The sequence below is a fragment of the Malus sylvestris genome, chromosome 16, assembly GCF_916048215.2.
Source record: "Malus sylvestris chromosome 16, drMalSylv7.2, whole genome shotgun sequence".
NCBI lineage: Eukaryota > Viridiplantae > Streptophyta > Magnoliopsida > Rosales > Rosaceae > Malus > Malus sylvestris.
Genome location: NC_062275.1, coordinates 3165588 through 3182310, shown reverse-complemented (window position 1 = coordinate 3182310; position 16723 = coordinate 3165588). Strand labels below are relative to the sequence as shown.

The following is a 16723-nucleotide window of genomic DNA, read 5'->3' as shown; positions in this document are numbered from 1 at the left end:
CATAGGTTATCAAAATTATATTTTATGTTTACAATTTAACATCTCATTTGAAGACGCTTTAGAAGTCATCTAATTTTGACATGCAACCATTGATCACTCAAACAAGTAAATATCCACCTGCTTTGAATTTGCACATATATGACAAATGCCCTAGATAATACCATGCCATTTCTTTAAATAAAATGTCACGAGTTTAAATCATGTCATCCCTACCTATTACTTATCTTTTCTAAGAAAATAATTCATCATGAAATATATGATCCATGCACATGCCACTCAAATGTACCTTCTCTCCATTGTGTATATGAAGTGATTTTCCACAGTTATAATGTTAATTTCAATTTAATGAATTAATTTATTTGAATCTTTCTTTCTATTGGGAAAAAAAAAGTTTTAAAAGTTTTAAGTTCAAATTTTCTCTCTTCATTTCAACATCTATTGACACACCCCGATCCGGAAAGTCCATTTGGACTTTAAATCGAGTTATGCTGGCCAACACCAAGAGGGTGACGAAACCATAAAGTATAGTGATGTGGAAAAAATGTGAATAAATTTAAATCTAAAAGTGTCTAAATACGAGAGTGCGTTGTGAGCGGAAATGAACCTATTTTTCACGTGATGTCAGAGTATAAGTAAAGTACAGTAGAGTGGATTGAGAGTCATACCATTAAAGGTAATCTCCAATACCAAGATTTTCCCCGAATCCTCGTCGATAAGAAAGCTCAGCTAAAAAAAACCTGGAGGGTGGAAACACAGTAAGGGTGAGTGGCCCTAGAAATAAAATTTTAACAAAAACCTTTTAAATCGTTATAACCCCTCGCTGTAACACCTTATAGTTTAAAAAAATCATAACACGTATCAATGTAAAATCAAAAGTATTTCAACAGTAAATCCATAAATATACCACGACACAACATCTCATGAGCAATATAAATAATTATGTGCTCAATAAATCAATGCTAGCACATAAGTCGGAGTCACCTATAGTGACATGTACGACTCATCCATATCTCATCAATCAATGCTAGCACATAAATCGGAGTCACCTATAGTGACTTGTACGATTCATAGACAACCTGTACGATAGTGTCGGAGTTGCCTATATAGCTCATCTACCAATTCATGCACACGAGTCGGAACCACTTAATGTGGTATGTACGACAGGCTGGGTGTAAATAAATATGCTCAAGTGCTACGATCATGTGAAGGCTAGGCCCTGTCCTTGGGCGGAGCACTAACACCGAGGTACAAGATAATGATCATTAAATGCATAAAAACATAACCATACACATTGAAATCACTATCATTAACATGTACTCACTTGAAGCTTACCAGGGCATCCGCAGTGTCATTTGGCATAACCACTTTAACGTCCCAACATTCTTAATCGGAACTAAACCCAGTGATAGACCAGAATAAAATCATGGTTAATCTCTACGCTGTTAACCATCATAACTTATTTCCTTAAAGAAACCAAGTACCATGTTAAATTTGGATTGTTTTATGGTTGTATCTAACTGTCTTGTTAGACTACCTGGGATCAAGCCATTCGTAGTTCAACTTAGTACTTCAAAGTATTCATAGTAATTATATGCCGATAATATGCATATAGATATACCATAATACAATCTAATATTCAACCATACCATAGTATTTTAACACACACACACACATATATATATATATATATATATATATATATATATATATATATATATAACATGGCATAAAATGCATAGAACAATTTAAAAGTATTTGTGGAATTATTAGTCATATTTATATACGATAAAAGGAAAAGACCCACTCACTTGAGGCCCGCGCTACGACTCCCTAGCACGAAAATCGAGACATCACGAACCATCGTCGCCTATAACAATTATCAAATCACATCTCAGAGTTCTCATCGATAAAACACGTAACTTACATAAAACATATCCCCAAGGACGTTCTAGAATGATTTGGGACCCATTGACCAAAAGTCAATCGTCGGTCAAAGATCGACGGTAAGGTCCACAACCCTACGTAACTCGATCCAGAAGATCTGCATCTCAGATTTCTGATCCGTAACTTCCAAAGATCCACATTGTGCTTCTAAAACATCATACTAAAGTTTCATTACTATCCAACGGTTAGATCTCCTCCAATTGCCAATTCAAGTGGTGGTCAACGTTTTATTTTACGAACTTACAATTCCAATTTGGGAAGATCCGTACATCAGATTCCCAGTCTGTAAGTTTCTAATATCCTCAAATATTACGTACTATAATTTATTAAAATTTAATGACGATCCAACGGTTAGATCGTCGGTTGCTGTAATAATCAAGTGGCGGATCATAATGGGACTAAGTTCAAATGCCGAAATTTTGTCAATCAGACTTCACAAATGGAACCAAGGTATTCAAATTTAGCCTAGGAAGGTCGGGGGACCCCTCGGCCCACGCGCCGCCGCAGGTGGCGATTGGGCGCCCTGACTTGCCGAAAAATTCAACTGTTTCTAAAAATTACCAAAATCCACTAAAATGAAGATCTCAAAGAGAGGAATAACTTTCATACATGCCACGAAGTCCAAAAGTGGACGGAAGATAGTCAATTTTGCCCACAAAGTCGTCAGGTGCCTAAAGCTTCCCGGCGTCAATTCGTCGTTTACTGTGGTCCAACAGGGTCAAGGTTGGTTGGGATTTTCTCCTGGGATGATGGGCTACAAAGCCCAAGTGGTGGCATTGACTATTGCTTTGCCGATTCGCAGGAAAATTGAAATGAGTGGCTGGACATGGTTTTGACTCGTCGGATTTCGTGGCTTCGCCTCGCCACATGTGGTTTATAAAGGTGATTCTTGGTTGGGTTTTGTAGAGGGGAATGAGAGCTTCACGATGGTGGTGGTGGTGTCGAAAAACTCCACCGGAGTTGGTCGGAATTGACCCCGGAAAATGGGTGATTGCATAGGTCATTTTGGGTTGGGTCACGGTTTTGGGGGAGCTGAGAGATTCTCTCTCTTTCTCTCATCTCCTCAATTTCTTATTGGTCCTCCCTTTCTTTTACTGATTGGTACCTTATTTTCTTCCTTAAATCTGATTGGTTACCACTCCCACATGGTGGGAGTTTGAATTAATTTATAACTAAACTTTAAATAACAAATTTCAAACGTATGTAACTATACCGTTATAATCCGGACTCGCAAACTGATTTCGCCTATACGCTCGTCTGTAACTATCTATCTAACCGATGGTCAACGAAGGTTAAAATCTTTGCCTCAAGGGGCATTTCCATAAAATCACTAATTTAAAATTTTTTGAAACTTAAAATTAGGGAGGGGTTATCACATCTATTTTTCTTTGTAAAAACTGAGAAAAATAAATAAAATGAAAAGGGAGTATTTTTTATTTAATTTATGTTTAATATGTAACATAACACACTCGTAGATACTAATAAGTAAAAAGTCTTAAATTCAACTTATATAAATGTTGAGTTTGATAATTATACGACTAACTCAAATTGTTTGACGATCTTTTTAGGGTAGTGCAATTCACAAGCTCCTCTTACCTTCCATGTATTCTTGTTAATTTTTATCCATTGATCTTAATTCGTTTAATTGGAGTGCCAAAAATTAAAAGAAGTGTATGAGAAGTAAAAATAGGCGTGGATAACATCAACTTTTTTTATTGGTCTTGGTGGGCCTGTAGGACATTGGGTTTCCATATTCTTGTAGGATTGTGAACAAAAAAATGCCGCGTATGTCCAATAGGAAAAAATTGAGAACCGACTAGGAAAAGGGGCATAAGAAAATTTCAAGAACCAAAACTTCAACAGAGCGACTGAATCGAGCGGAACCACTCCGGCGACCGAGTAGCAATTCAGGAAAGAGAAAATGGTATGCAAAGTTCATCTCTTTTCCCCAATCTCTATTAAATTAGGGTTTTTTATTCGTTATTGAAGCTATTGCAATATTAGCTTTTCTCGGGGTTTCTTTTCGAGTTAATTAATCTGAATTTTGTTAACTTACTGTCAAACGAAGTTTTCAATGTAAGATTAGGGTTCTAAAGTTTGAATTTTCACATTGAATATATCCAATTGTTGGAGTATTTGGATTTTAATTTTTAATTGTGCACAAATTTGATTCTGCTTTCGATTGTGATTATTTGAGAACCTACGATCGCATTGATTCATTACTGATAGTTTAAAAATTAATCTACAGTGTTGCTCGTCTAAGATTTTAGGTGACCCAATGAGCTCAAGAGGATTTTGTGGCGATGCTATTTCGATTTTTAAATGTATAGGATATATATAAAACATATGGTTCTTCAGGAAAGAAAAATTGGGATGTTGTTTTTTTCTAATGTATGTGATCGTTATGAAAGGACGGATACAAATACTTGGGCTTGAGATGAATCTTTTGTATTTTGGCAATTTGTATTTTTGTAATATTTAGGATTTTTTTTTCTTTCTGCTTGTTGATTTATTCAATCTGCTAATGTTTTACCTGGTTCTCTGCAGTCTACACTTGCAGCTGCTAGGGCAGACAACTTTTATTATCCCCCAGAATGGTCGCCAAAGAAGGTATGCTTCTGTTGTACTCCTGTTAGAGTATGCCATGGTGTGGTGGTTGGTCTATGGAGTTCTAATGTTGCTTTTTGCTTCAGGGTTCCTTGAACAAGTTCAATGGTCAACATGCTCTGAGGGAGAGAGCAAGGAAATTGGATCAGGGGATTTTGATTATAAGGTAACAATTCAAGCTCGTAAGTTACCTGTTTGTTAGATAGTCTAAATGTGTCTCAAGAAGCATTTTGTACTGTAAAGTTTTAATGTGGTTGAGTGACTTCCTCGTAATAGCTAATAACAAGAGATGAGATCTTTTTTCGTTTCTTTGTTATTATCTTACTAAACTGTTCACCAGTGAGAAGATTCTATGCGATACCTTTTGTGAGATTAAAGCCTTTTTAACAATGTGAATTCTTCATTCCTTCTTGTTTTAGTTTCATAAGTGATTTGATTATTGTGATGATAGTTTCACTTATGTCATTTTCCAATTTATGGCTCTGACAAGCTCTAAATGGAACATGGAAACTTAGTTACTTCGTTTTACTGATAACTTTACTTAGGATTTGTTTGAACTATTAATTACTTCTGCTGGTATATTATACTCTGTCGGAATTAATCTATTTGGAATAGTGTTTTTTGGTATAGTGCCTACTGTTTCACTGTTTGTAATATGTACAGACACTTGTATGTGAAATCTGTGGTTTGTACTGTACTCTACTTTAAGCATTTGCAGTTATGTGCTGTTTCGTGCAAACTAGGTTGAATGATATTCGGTAGTTTGGGTGGAAAATGGGAAATTTAATGAAATCTTGGCTAATATATGTGCATCATTCTGATAATTGATTGTCTTCTAAAAAATTCTGATAATTGATTGTAATACATTCAGGTTCGAGATGCCTTATCATATATGGTGCGGTGGTTGCAATTCTATGATTGCAAAGGGTGTTCGTTTTAATGCAGAAAAAAAGCAAGTTGGAAATTACTATTCTACAAAGGTATGTATTCCATCCAACTGGTGCCGATCCTTCTGACTTTTTCATTCAGAATTTACTTGGCTATTATTAGTTTTGCTACCCTTTGATCAATGGAAATCCATGTATTCATTATTTTAACACGCATAATGTCTTTTCTTACGACTTCCTTCTTCGTTCTTTCTTTCCGGTTTTAGTTAAATGCATTTATTAACGATCAGGGTTTACTTCCTGCCAGATATGGAGCTTTACCATGAAGTCTCCATGCTGCAAACAAGAGATTGTTATTCAGACAGATCCAAAGAATTGCAAATATGTGATTATTAGTGGGGCCACGCAGAAGAATGAGGAATTCGACATTGAGGATGCGGAAACCTTTGAACTTCCTGCTGATGAAGGTTGGTTTAGAAGTCGATGCAAATAGTGTTCTCTTTGGTGACTTTTATAATGGCTTATTGAAATTTTGAGCTTATTGTTCTCTAATTAAGTTAACTTGAACTCAACCAAAAAAGGAAGTAAAAGAAGGGGAGTGAATGGAGTACATTCACCGCTCTTTGTTAATGTCAGTTGTGTGATCAAAAGGGTTCAATTATTCTTCTAGAGATGTTGGACCACTTGCTGGATTCTTTTGATGTTTCCTTTTTCGCTCTCTTAGCAGAAGTGTTTTTTTTTTGTTCTCCAGAAAGAGGAAAGCTTGCAGATCCATTTTATCGACTTGAACACCAAGAAGAGGATTTGCAAAAGAAGAAAGAAGCCGAGCCAGTACTTGTTCGCCTACAGCGAATTTCTGATGACAGGCATTTAGATGACTACTCCCTCAACAAGGCCCTCAGAGCCAAACTTAGAGTATGTCACCTGATCATATTTAGTTCTTCACCTAAATGTTTTTCTCACACAGTATACATTGGTTGATATTAAAAAAGTCAAAATTATTACGTTTTACTTCACCTTTATGATTTATCTAACAGAGAGATGAAAAATGAATACATGGAGAGATGATTAGAAGTTTTTAGTCTGCCCTACCCATATTTCCTTATAAAGTATTTAGATCTAATTATGATTAGAAATCTCTCTTCTTCTGTGTGTGTTTGTGTGTGTGTGTGTGTGTGTGTGTGTATCATTCTCTTATGTCCTTTTCTGCCTCACAAGTGAAGTGCGGATGAACTGAACTTGAGTGTTGAATTTGGCATTACATAAAGGGCTTCCTCACTATTTACTATTGTTTTATTTCAGTCTCAAAAGAAAAGAGTTGCGGAAGAAGAGGCTACTTCAAGGAAGATGGGTCTCGGTATACGACTGCTTCCAGTGGCAGAGGAGGATGCTGCTGCTGCGTCACTTGTGAAGTTCGTTTCCAAGTTTGAAAAGAATCGGAAGAATAAGCAAGCACTAATCAACGCTGCTTCAATTTTTCCTGGCTCATCTGGGAGTTCTATGTCGAATAAGAAGAGTTTGGAACTACAATCTAAGAGAAGAAGAATAAGTGCTGGTGCTGCGTCCAACTTACTTACAGGGGGGTTCAAGCCATCATCGTGGTCTCAGAATTCGGTTTCTTCAGGCAAGCAAAATGGAACGTCAGTCAAAGTGAGACGCTTCTAGTCATCGAACACCATATGTGATTTCTACTTTTGGTTTGCCTCGTTGATTAGCCGACCCCACTTAGTGGGAAAAGGCTTTGTTGTTGTTGTTGTTGTTTGCCTCGTTGATATGGGCAATGGAGCATGTAAAATATGAACGCCCTTGTCTTTTCAGATTCTTTTGTTTTGGTTTTTCTTGTTACCATGTCCCTGGCCTTCGTTCTTCTCCTCTGTGCAGGAGATCTGGCTCGGTTTCGATAGTGTATGCGTGTATTTGGTGTTGTAAATAATCATATTTTAAGTAATGAAGTGAAACGGCTGCTAGGATACATTTTCTCCTACTGACAGTGATTTGTTAAAGGTAACCTTTTTATCTCGGGTAAAATAACTAATTAAATCAAGCATACATTTTCTGTTGAGGAATTTGGTTGATAATTTTCATACGAGAAGTGATTCTGGAATGTGCTTTTCCATTAAATTACTTGGGAAATCACTTCAGGTGATTAATGGAGAAGCGCCTCTTATGTGTTTCTTTTCGGAAATTTGATTCCGACCCCTCCCATAAACACTTACATCTTATGTGTTTCTTTTCGGAAATTTGATTCCGACCCCTCCCATAAACACTTACATACGGAACGTTGCCTTAGCTAAAACTAGGACAGAAAACTCGGTGTAAATGTAGTATTGAAAATCTGTCTGCTAGACTTATCATATATTTTGATGATCGGTGCTCGAAAAGTCTGACTAATTTATGTGAGAGCTTAACCTAAAAGACCCTTTGAAAATAAATCCACTGATCATCGATCGAGGTGTTCATGCATGCATTGTTGTTCATTATTCAGTTGACATAAGCTGCAGTTCCTGTACAGGAATCGTTTGTAAAAAGGCAAATGACTTTAATCATCGTGAGCTAAGGTAACTTTAATTTGTTTACATTAAGAAATGTGCACAAGAAATTAAAAGCATTTTCTGCTTCTGTAATTTGTAGTAAAAGAGAAACACAAGCATGGTTTGGTGCAGTACAACTGTGTGGCAGAGTAAGTTGTATATATATACAGAAAGAAAGAAGAAACCAATAATCCGGTATGATTAAATGTGTATCTAACTGTCACTGTGTGTAGTTGGTAATGCCAAGATCTTGTTTGGATTCCCTAGACTCACTCCTCTTTTTCATGGGCACGCCATTTTTCTACTCCTATCTTTTGAGGATATCTTTGTAGACATCAGAATTTTGATGAAATAAATATTCGCTAACGCATTAAAGTTTCAATATATCAAGGCATATGTGGTATGTGACATGTGTCGCACAAATTGTACACATAGCGTGTGACTCAACAAAATCAGACGAGTCATCAAGAATGACACATGTCAACCCTTGACGGAAGTGAATTATTTAATTTTAATTTAATTAAATCAAATGTTAACTGATGGAGTCAAATCACGAATCGATAACAAATCAAGTCTTGGTTCTTTCGTCAATTAATCAAGTCCACAATCAAGGCCAAATCCATCTATAGTCCAGGCTTGAAAAGTCTATAAATAGGAGGCTCCAAGACAGAAAATGATCCAGAAAATCATTCACACTCAAACGCTGAAACTTTGAAACTCTGCAGCTCTCATGCACTCAAACCCCCTAAACACTTAAACACTCAAGAAGACTCGGAAATTCCTTCGTGTTCTTTGTCAAATCCCGTGAAGAACCACCAAGCACCACTACACGTGCTGGTTCCTCCATTGCCAAGAGCCAAAACCTTGCGGCATTTGTTCATCCAAGATCGAGTCCTCGCGAACCTTGGATCAACAACACTACACATCTACACATTTTGGAGATCGAATTAGATGATCAAGTTGTAAAGAGATTGTAAACCTACAAATTCATTAATAAAAACATTTACTTTGTACACATGTTCTTGTCTCATTTGTTATAAGATTTTTGTGTTTACAATATTTTCTTGTTTATCCCAAGTCTATCAACGTATAGTATGTTAACTTAAATCCTCTTGCATTTTTCAGTGAACATCCAACCGTTAAATTTAACAAACTATTTTATACACCAACATACAATAGAAGTTTCAGAGTCTTCTCCTCTGATGCCATTGATGGACAACTGTTTAATCTAAAACAACTACGAACGTAGAGCCTACACGGGCCTAAGTCCACCAAACACTGCCATAAAATCACGCAAACAGATGAGTTTTGTAAAACCAAATCCAATCCAAGATACAATAAAATAAACCCTATATATGCAGAAAAAGAGAGACAGGAGTGGCAGCTCTCTATTACCACAAAGCCATCTTTTAGGGTTCTTTTCTCTCTCTCTCTCTCTCTCTCTCTCTCTCTCTCTCTCTCACTTTGTGCAGAAGTGCAGCTAGATAATTATAAGTACATACAGTCTCTTTCACTGTACCCATTGTTTGTTTTATGCTCATGGCGTTTGCTTGATTAGTTGGAGATGGAGGAACTGCCTGGTTTGGATCAGGCAAAGAGATCATTGCAAGTTTTGTAGCTAGGTCAGTGTACTAGAACCCTAATCATCCTGCAGACTGTCTTTCTTGGATGTTAATGCTTTAGCTCATTCTATATGCTGCGCCCCCCTAAAATTTAATTATTGAGTTTATATTTTCGCCATTACCTTTATTACAACCCGATATACTGTTTGTATTGTTATACATTCAATCGTACGTTTCTTTTGTCTTGTTTGAAAAATAGATTTAGCAATAGATATGCATGTGATAAATTAAGAATGAGAATTTGCTTCAAATCCCAATTGCTGGACTAGTGAAAGCTAATATCCATGCGATAAAAAACCGCCGACATAATGATAAGATATTGATGACTGTTAATTAAAAAACAAATACGTGTTAGCTGTTAATTAATTAACAGATAAATTCTGTCAAGACTAGAGTAAAATAAACGGTATACCGTTTAGGTTAGGTTGCTGAAGAGAGACAATTTGTCTTCAATTTGTCATCGATTACTTTTGTGAGCTTTATTGTCTTAATTTGTCATCGATTACTGTTTGTTGTTTTTGGATCCGAAATTCATGCAGATGCAGTAGTAGCTCTGGATGAAAGTAGTAGTAGTCAAGGCAGCTGGGTTTAAATGAATTGAACGAAAAAGCAGTGGTAAACCTGATCCAGACCATATATATATATAGCAGGTAGTATATAGCTAGGGGGAGTCTAGGCAGCAGAACTAACCACCCATAAACACTCAATATTGTCACATGAATACAAATTAATTGTTAGGATGAATGTGTATAATAAGGGAAATGATTTATGTACACGTTTTAATTCTCCTATGGTTTCTTCAATCTGAAGATCATAAATAAACAGAGGTGTGTAGGAGGAGAAAAATGGTGTGTGAAATCCACTTTTCATGTAACAAAGAAAGATGAAAAGTAACATATACGATCTTAGAGGTTCTCAATAAGCTTAGCTTTGGTGGAGAGGCAAGTTTAATTCATGGGTAGGTCAGGAATCTGAAAGCTAAATTATCACAAGAAAGATCAAGATCCCAAATGAAGATTAGCTAGAAAAAGGAGGTGAGAGAGAAAAAAAGAAGATAGTATATGCTAACCCCTCCCTTTACATTCATTTGTTTGGGGTACATGATGTACTGAAAGTTAAGAATATTGTAAAATTCAAGCTCACCAGAAAAAGAGAATATAACTCCCAAAGTGGAAAACACAGGCATACATGAAATTCCACAGAATAGTGGATCATCTCAAGAGAATTTAGCCACAATGCTCTCTGTGGAAAGAACAATTATCTCAGGACTCTTCCAGAGATACAAAAGCACACAGAAATCATGTGAATATAGTGATCATTCGTTGAAATATGAACGATCTAAACTATCATTTAACTGCGCAATTAAGTTCCAGCGTAAAAATATGAAGGTTCCAAGAAGAAATGATACTAAATTTTTTTATTGTGCTCATCATCAAGGGCCGAAAATAGTAATATGCAGACTTCTTCACTGATTGATGGTTAGATAGTTTCTTTCACCTCAACCAGTAGAGTAAATTGTAGCAACGGTCCCTTAATTTTAACTCAATTGAAGCAATGGTTCTTCAACTAAAAATCCATTAGTATTGGTCCCCCAACTCATCAAAACGTGCAGCTATAATCCCTCAACTAAAAATTCATTACCAATGGTCCCTCAACTTTAATCCAACTGGAGAAATGATTCCTCAACTTTAATCAAATTGAAGAAATTTTCCCTCAATTTTAACCTAATTGTAGCAATGGTCTTTCCAACATAACTCATTTTGACAAAATTTTGATGAATTTGACGAAAATGACTATAGCTACATATTTTGATGAGTTGAGGGACCAATGGTAATGTATTTTTAGTTGAGGGACCATTCCTCTAATTTGATTAAAGTTGAGGAACCATTACTATAATTTACTCCAACCAATATCCACTAAAAAATTAATTTGTAGGAGATATAGCATATCACAATTTGTACAGCAGTCTAAATATTTCCTAGAATAGCTAGGTCATGAAAATGCTGAAACAAAATTTATACTTTGTGAAAGCTTGAAAACACAAACAAAGTAAATATATGGGTAGATAGGCACATTTAATTTATAGTAAATAAATTATGTACATATATAATGCTTTTCAATCTAGCTAGGCTACCCAGCAAACAAGAAAAAGTTAGCATAAACAGAACATTATACTGGATTCCTTTGAATTTGCAGCACTGTAATTAAACATATGCAACCAAAGTTAGGCTGGCATGTTATTTAGTTGCCCTAAAATCATTCCCAAAAACATAATAACGTTTAGACCTTTAACTTGATAAAATAGGGTGATAAACTATATTACTGAAACCTAGCTACTAGAACAAATGAATATCTAATCAAGTTGTTTTCATGACTACCTAGAACAGTTGGCTCTTATTCCGTGTATGCAAGAAAAACTATCATCATGGCATGGCGTCCATCCAAGCAGAAAGCACTCATCAACCTGTGATTCTCTCCGGAAGCTTATGGTTTTCATTACAGTATCTATGGGTGGGTAGGTTATATATTGCATAGGAGATCTATGAGTTGGGAAAGGAATATATGCCTATTATCATCTTAATGATTGTTATTTGCTGCAGGTTTGCTATACATAGAGAAATACATATCTAATGCAAAATAATATTTGAAATGTGGCATGCATATGGTACAGTTTACTCTTGTTTTCCAGTTTCATCTTATAAGTTATATGTTTATGTGTTTGTTCCTTTGAAATTTTAGGAAAAACTGAATTGTTGCAACACTATTTTCCAGTGATTGGATACTTGTATGTTAATGATCAATTAATATGTACTATATATGCTAGCATAATAATTCAGGAGAATTTATATTACGGAAAATCAAGACGATGGTCAGAAAATATAAAATCACAACGATGCTAGGCATAATATAAAATCTCCAATCAAATTATTATAGTACCTGACACTTTATTGGACTGATTTTTTTTTTTTTTTTTATAATTTCAAGAAAATCACGACATCTCCACATTACAGTTGCCAACAATGCATTCGAATAAAGTTTAAAGGAACTCCTGAAATCATTTTTCTCGCACTTTCAAAGATACTAATACACTACTTCAATACAAATTACCAGTGAATTCGGATACTGAGCTTGATTAGCTATATATAGCAGGAGGAAGAGGAGGAGGTGCAAGAAGATTCGTTAATTTCCATTAAACTGGGGCTGCAGAGTAATTTAATTGATCACGAAATTGAATAGGTGGTAGAGTTATGGGTCTTGAGCCTTGATAAAGGTGGTGAGAAAAATTGAATTAGGGTTTTGCTCTTGTGTACCTTCCCCAAAAATTGATCTAGGGTTCTGTTGTTTTGGGTATGAGGTAGGGTTTTGCTCTACTTGCAGCACGTTACCTGTAATAATATTCTTGGTGTAGTTGATTGCTCCCCAATTCCCTGGAAAACCACAATCCTCGGAATTTGCTCCACTTGCCTCTGAAACATGTCGCCAAAAATCAAAATTCAACAACGATCTTTGTGCACCACCACAACCACTACTTGTTCTGCCCACAATTTTCTGACCATCGTTGCGACAATTAGTGCTCATCATCGTTGAGTTCATCATTCCAGCTGTTTCAAACAATTCATTAGGGTTTTGTTGTTCTTGATGCTTAGGACTTTGCTTTGTTAAATGTTGATGATCTTGATCAAACCCTCTGATCCTCATCATCTTCTCCCTTGTTCTCTCCCTTGCCCTTGCTCTTGCCTCCACCCTTGATTCCCTCGCAACCACGCACAACTTCCTGTTCCTTTTCTCTCTACCGAACCCAACGGAAATGTCACCGTTTGCATCACTACTACTAGGCTCCATAATTCTCGATGCGACTTCACCGGTAGTATTCTCAGATGAATTCACCTTTGCAGTTGCACCACCATTTGTGCTGTTGTAATCTTCCTTGGGTGAGACGAGGAGGTGCTGCTTGAGGTCCTTGATGGCGCTCTTGGACTTTGTGAAAAGCCACTCAATTGTTTTGCTGGCTTTGTCAAATCCCAACGTGTCTTGAAGATCAAAGAACTTACGGGCAATTTGGACGGACAGCCTCATTCTCCGGTCTCTCGGGCCTTGAGCTGTGTAGATCTTGCTGTGTCTGTCTTTTTTCCCACTCGCTCTCTTTCGAGCAACATTTGCCTTTTTCTCTCCTCCTCCTCCTCCTCCATTAATCTTCACATTATTTATCTTAATCTTTGAAGCTGCAGCCGTGTTAATGGTGAGCTCATTGCGACCATCTTCATAGTCACGATGGATAACCTCCATTGCTTTGTTTGAATTTGAAGCCGCGATGCTAATTTCAGTGCTCTCGTGAGCTCGAGTGGGGTTGTAATCAGTCGCTACATTAGTAGTAGTACTGAAGCTGCCAAGCAAGAGCTGCTGTTGAGATAGCAAGTAGCTCAAGAGCATTCCATCATGCTCAAGAAACTCAGGTGCCTGCTGCTGCTGGTCTTCAGAGTAGTAGTACTGTGAATAGTATTGATGATGGCCACCATGTGATAATATTGAATTAGGGTTTTGATGAAAATCATCAATAATAGCATTTGTCTGGTTGTCATCACATAGAAAAGGTAGCTGGAAATTACTTGTGGTGCTGCTAGAAGAAACCATGGATAATTGGCTATGACAAGTCTTTAGCTCCACAAAACCCTAAAGGTTGTGACGATGCATGACAAGTCTCATTTAATTCGGTGCTGCTTTGACCGCCGGAAAAACAACACAAACAGTAGTAGTAAAGAGAAAGGGCAAGAAATAAATCGACTACTGTGCGGAAGCCCTGGAGGGTTACTGTTCTTCTACATGTATATTAAGAGAGCCTAAAAGGAAAGGACGCAGCTAGATATGAAAAGCCATAAAGAAAAACACAAGGTGCACAACCTGATGATAGCGATGGTGGTGTTTTGTTGTTGGTTTAGAGCTAAAACAAGACCTGGAAACTGGTATTTGCTTCACCATTAATCACTACATATTCAACCAACAAATGGTGACCTCCTCAACAGTTGAAGCACTGGGTTGAGAAAGAAGAAAGAAAGTGAGTGGAAATGAATGACCGGAAAGAAGACGGGGGACAGAGGAAGAGCATAGTTAAGATGATAGCTAGGTAAAGCTATATATACACACAGACACATACATATAAGGTAGACATCTAGCTAGTTGTGCAACTGATGATATCTCTTGAGTCTTAATTTGAACATGTAAGTGAACGGTGACACATCACGTGGGTGAGTGCAGGGGTGGGAGCAAGAAAGCGACCTAACCTAGCTATCCTTTTTCAGAATCCTCTGTGTTTGTGTGTATATAATTGTATGGTTTTCGATGAGAAATATATGAAAAGAAATTAACTTTCAATTCTGTAGCTTGTAAGTTGTTAAATACGTTTTATGTAAGTTGTTTTGAAGATTTTGATATTCTTCAAAAACTTATTCATACCTCTATGCGAATTTTTTGAGGGCTATGTATAGGTGCCCTAGAAAGAGAGAAAAAGAGAGATCGATTGAAAAGAGGACAATTATGATGAATGTAACAGTAAACACAGAGAGGAGAGGCTATAGGCTAATAGGCTACAGGTATTGTACCATATTTAGAGCCAGCTTCTTTTAATTACCACCATGGAAGGCAACTCTTGCCTTGACTGGCTTACCAAATGTCCCTATCATTGGACAAGGATTGTCTGCCTTTTTACTTCTAATGTTTTCCCGTGTACTTCTATTTTATGTGGTCACGGTTAAGCCACGTCAACATTTTATATTATTTTTTTATAGAGATAATAAGACAAAAATGCATAGTAATATAAAATGTTGACGTGGCTTAACCGTGACCACACAAACAAGAGGGCACGAGAGCGCATCGGAAGTGGGAGGGCAGACAATCCTTGTCCCCTATCATTATCTGACTTGATTTAACATCTATATACAATGTTTTAACAACCAAATCTATATACAATGTTCTTTTAATGTTAAAACAATAGGATTAATTGCATTTTACACCATAATGTTTGGAGATTATTTGCAAAATGAATCACGACGTTTCAATATTTGTGTCTTACACCACTTAGTTTTTTAATTACACTAATTTAACATCTTCATCAATTTCATTGTCTAATTAGACAGTTAGTGCTGAAGTAGCATAAACATGACCCACATTTTAAGTACTCATTGACCGTCAATTTGAATGTTTAGCATTTTACTCTTTCAATTCTTTTTAGACATTAATATTAACGTGTGCTTGCCACTCAGTACTATGGTTTAATGATATTCCTCTTAGCTTAGAAATGAGAGATCTTAGGTTTGAATCTTGTAAATGATGAATTCGATACCAAATTAAGCTGCCCATTGGTCACATCCCAACCCAGGGTCCACCATATCCCGGGCTTGACTCCGTCGTAGCGCAATATTGTCCGTTTTAGGCCCCGACTACGCCCTTACGGTTTTGTTTCTTGGAACTCATACGAGCATAACTTCCCAATGGATCACCCATATTGGGAATGCTCTAGCACATTTCTCGCTTAACTTCGGAGTTCCTACGGAACCCAAAACCAGCGAGCTCCTAAAAAGCCTCGTGCTAATGAAGGTGGGCATGTACATATAAGGCATAGATGATCCACTCCCCTGGGCGATGTGGGATCTAATAATCCACCACCCTTAGGGGCCCGACGTCCTCATCGGCACACTTTCGACCAAGGATTGGCTATGATACCAAATTGTCACATCCTGACCCGGGGTCCACCACATCCTGGGCTCGACTCCGCCGTATGACGATATTGTCCACTTTGGGCCCTGATCACACCCTCACGGTTTTGTTTATGGGAACTCACGCGAGCAGAATTCTTAGTGAGTCACCCATCTTGGGAATGCTCTTGCCTCTTTCTCGCTTAACTTCAGAGTTCTTATGGAACTCGAAGCCAATGAGCTCCCAAAATGCCTCGTGCTAATAGAGGTGGGCATGTACATATAAGGCATAGATGATCAACTCCCCTAGGTGATGTGTTAGACTCCACCGTAGCACGATATTGTCCGCTTTGGGCCCAGAGCACGCCCTCACGGTTTTGTTTCTGGGAACTCACGCGAGCAGAACTTCCCAATGAGTCACCCATCCTATGAATGCTCTGGCC

The 16723-nt window shown here is 37.1% G+C and overlaps 2 protein-coding genes across 4 annotated transcripts; one reads left to right on the top strand and one right to left on the bottom strand.

Annotated features, from left to right (window-relative positions):
• The first annotated feature begins 3706 nt into the window (after window positions 1-3706).
• LOC126608594 (uncharacterized) lies at window positions 3707-7441 on the top strand. Of its 2 annotated transcripts, XM_050276546.1 has the most exons (8): window positions 3707-3868; window positions 4492-4554; window positions 4638-4717; window positions 5423-5531; window positions 5746-5905; window positions 6190-6353; window positions 6741-7141; window positions 7203-7441. In XM_050276546.1, exons 1-7 carry the CDS (start codon window positions 3866-3868, stop codon window positions 7101-7103), a joined length of 942 nt encoding a protein of 313 aa, XP_050132503.1. In that variant the 5' UTR covers window positions 3707-3865; the 3' UTR covers window positions 7104-7141; window positions 7203-7441. The 2 variants fall into 2 exon arrangements, with proteins under 2 accessions (XP_050132503.1, XP_050132502.1); XM_050276545.1 differs by having other exon boundaries at window positions 6741-7441.
• A 5053-nt stretch (window positions 7442-12494) lies between these two features.
• LOC126608591 (transcription factor TCP1-like) lies at window positions 12495-14865 on the bottom strand. Of its 2 annotated transcripts, XM_050276543.1 has the most exons (2): window positions 14199-14864; window positions 12495-14079 (listed from the first exon to the last, which is right to left on the bottom strand). In XM_050276543.1, the coding sequence occupies exon 2, from the start codon at window positions 14020-14022 to the stop codon at window positions 12838-12840; it is 1185 nt and encodes a 394-aa protein (XP_050132500.1). In that variant the 5' UTR covers window positions 14023-14079; window positions 14199-14864; the 3' UTR covers window positions 12495-12837. The 2 variants fall into 2 exon arrangements, with proteins under 2 accessions (XP_050132500.1, XP_050132499.1); XM_050276542.1 differs by having other exon boundaries at window positions 12495-14865.
• Window positions 14866-16723: the final 1858 nt, after the last annotated feature.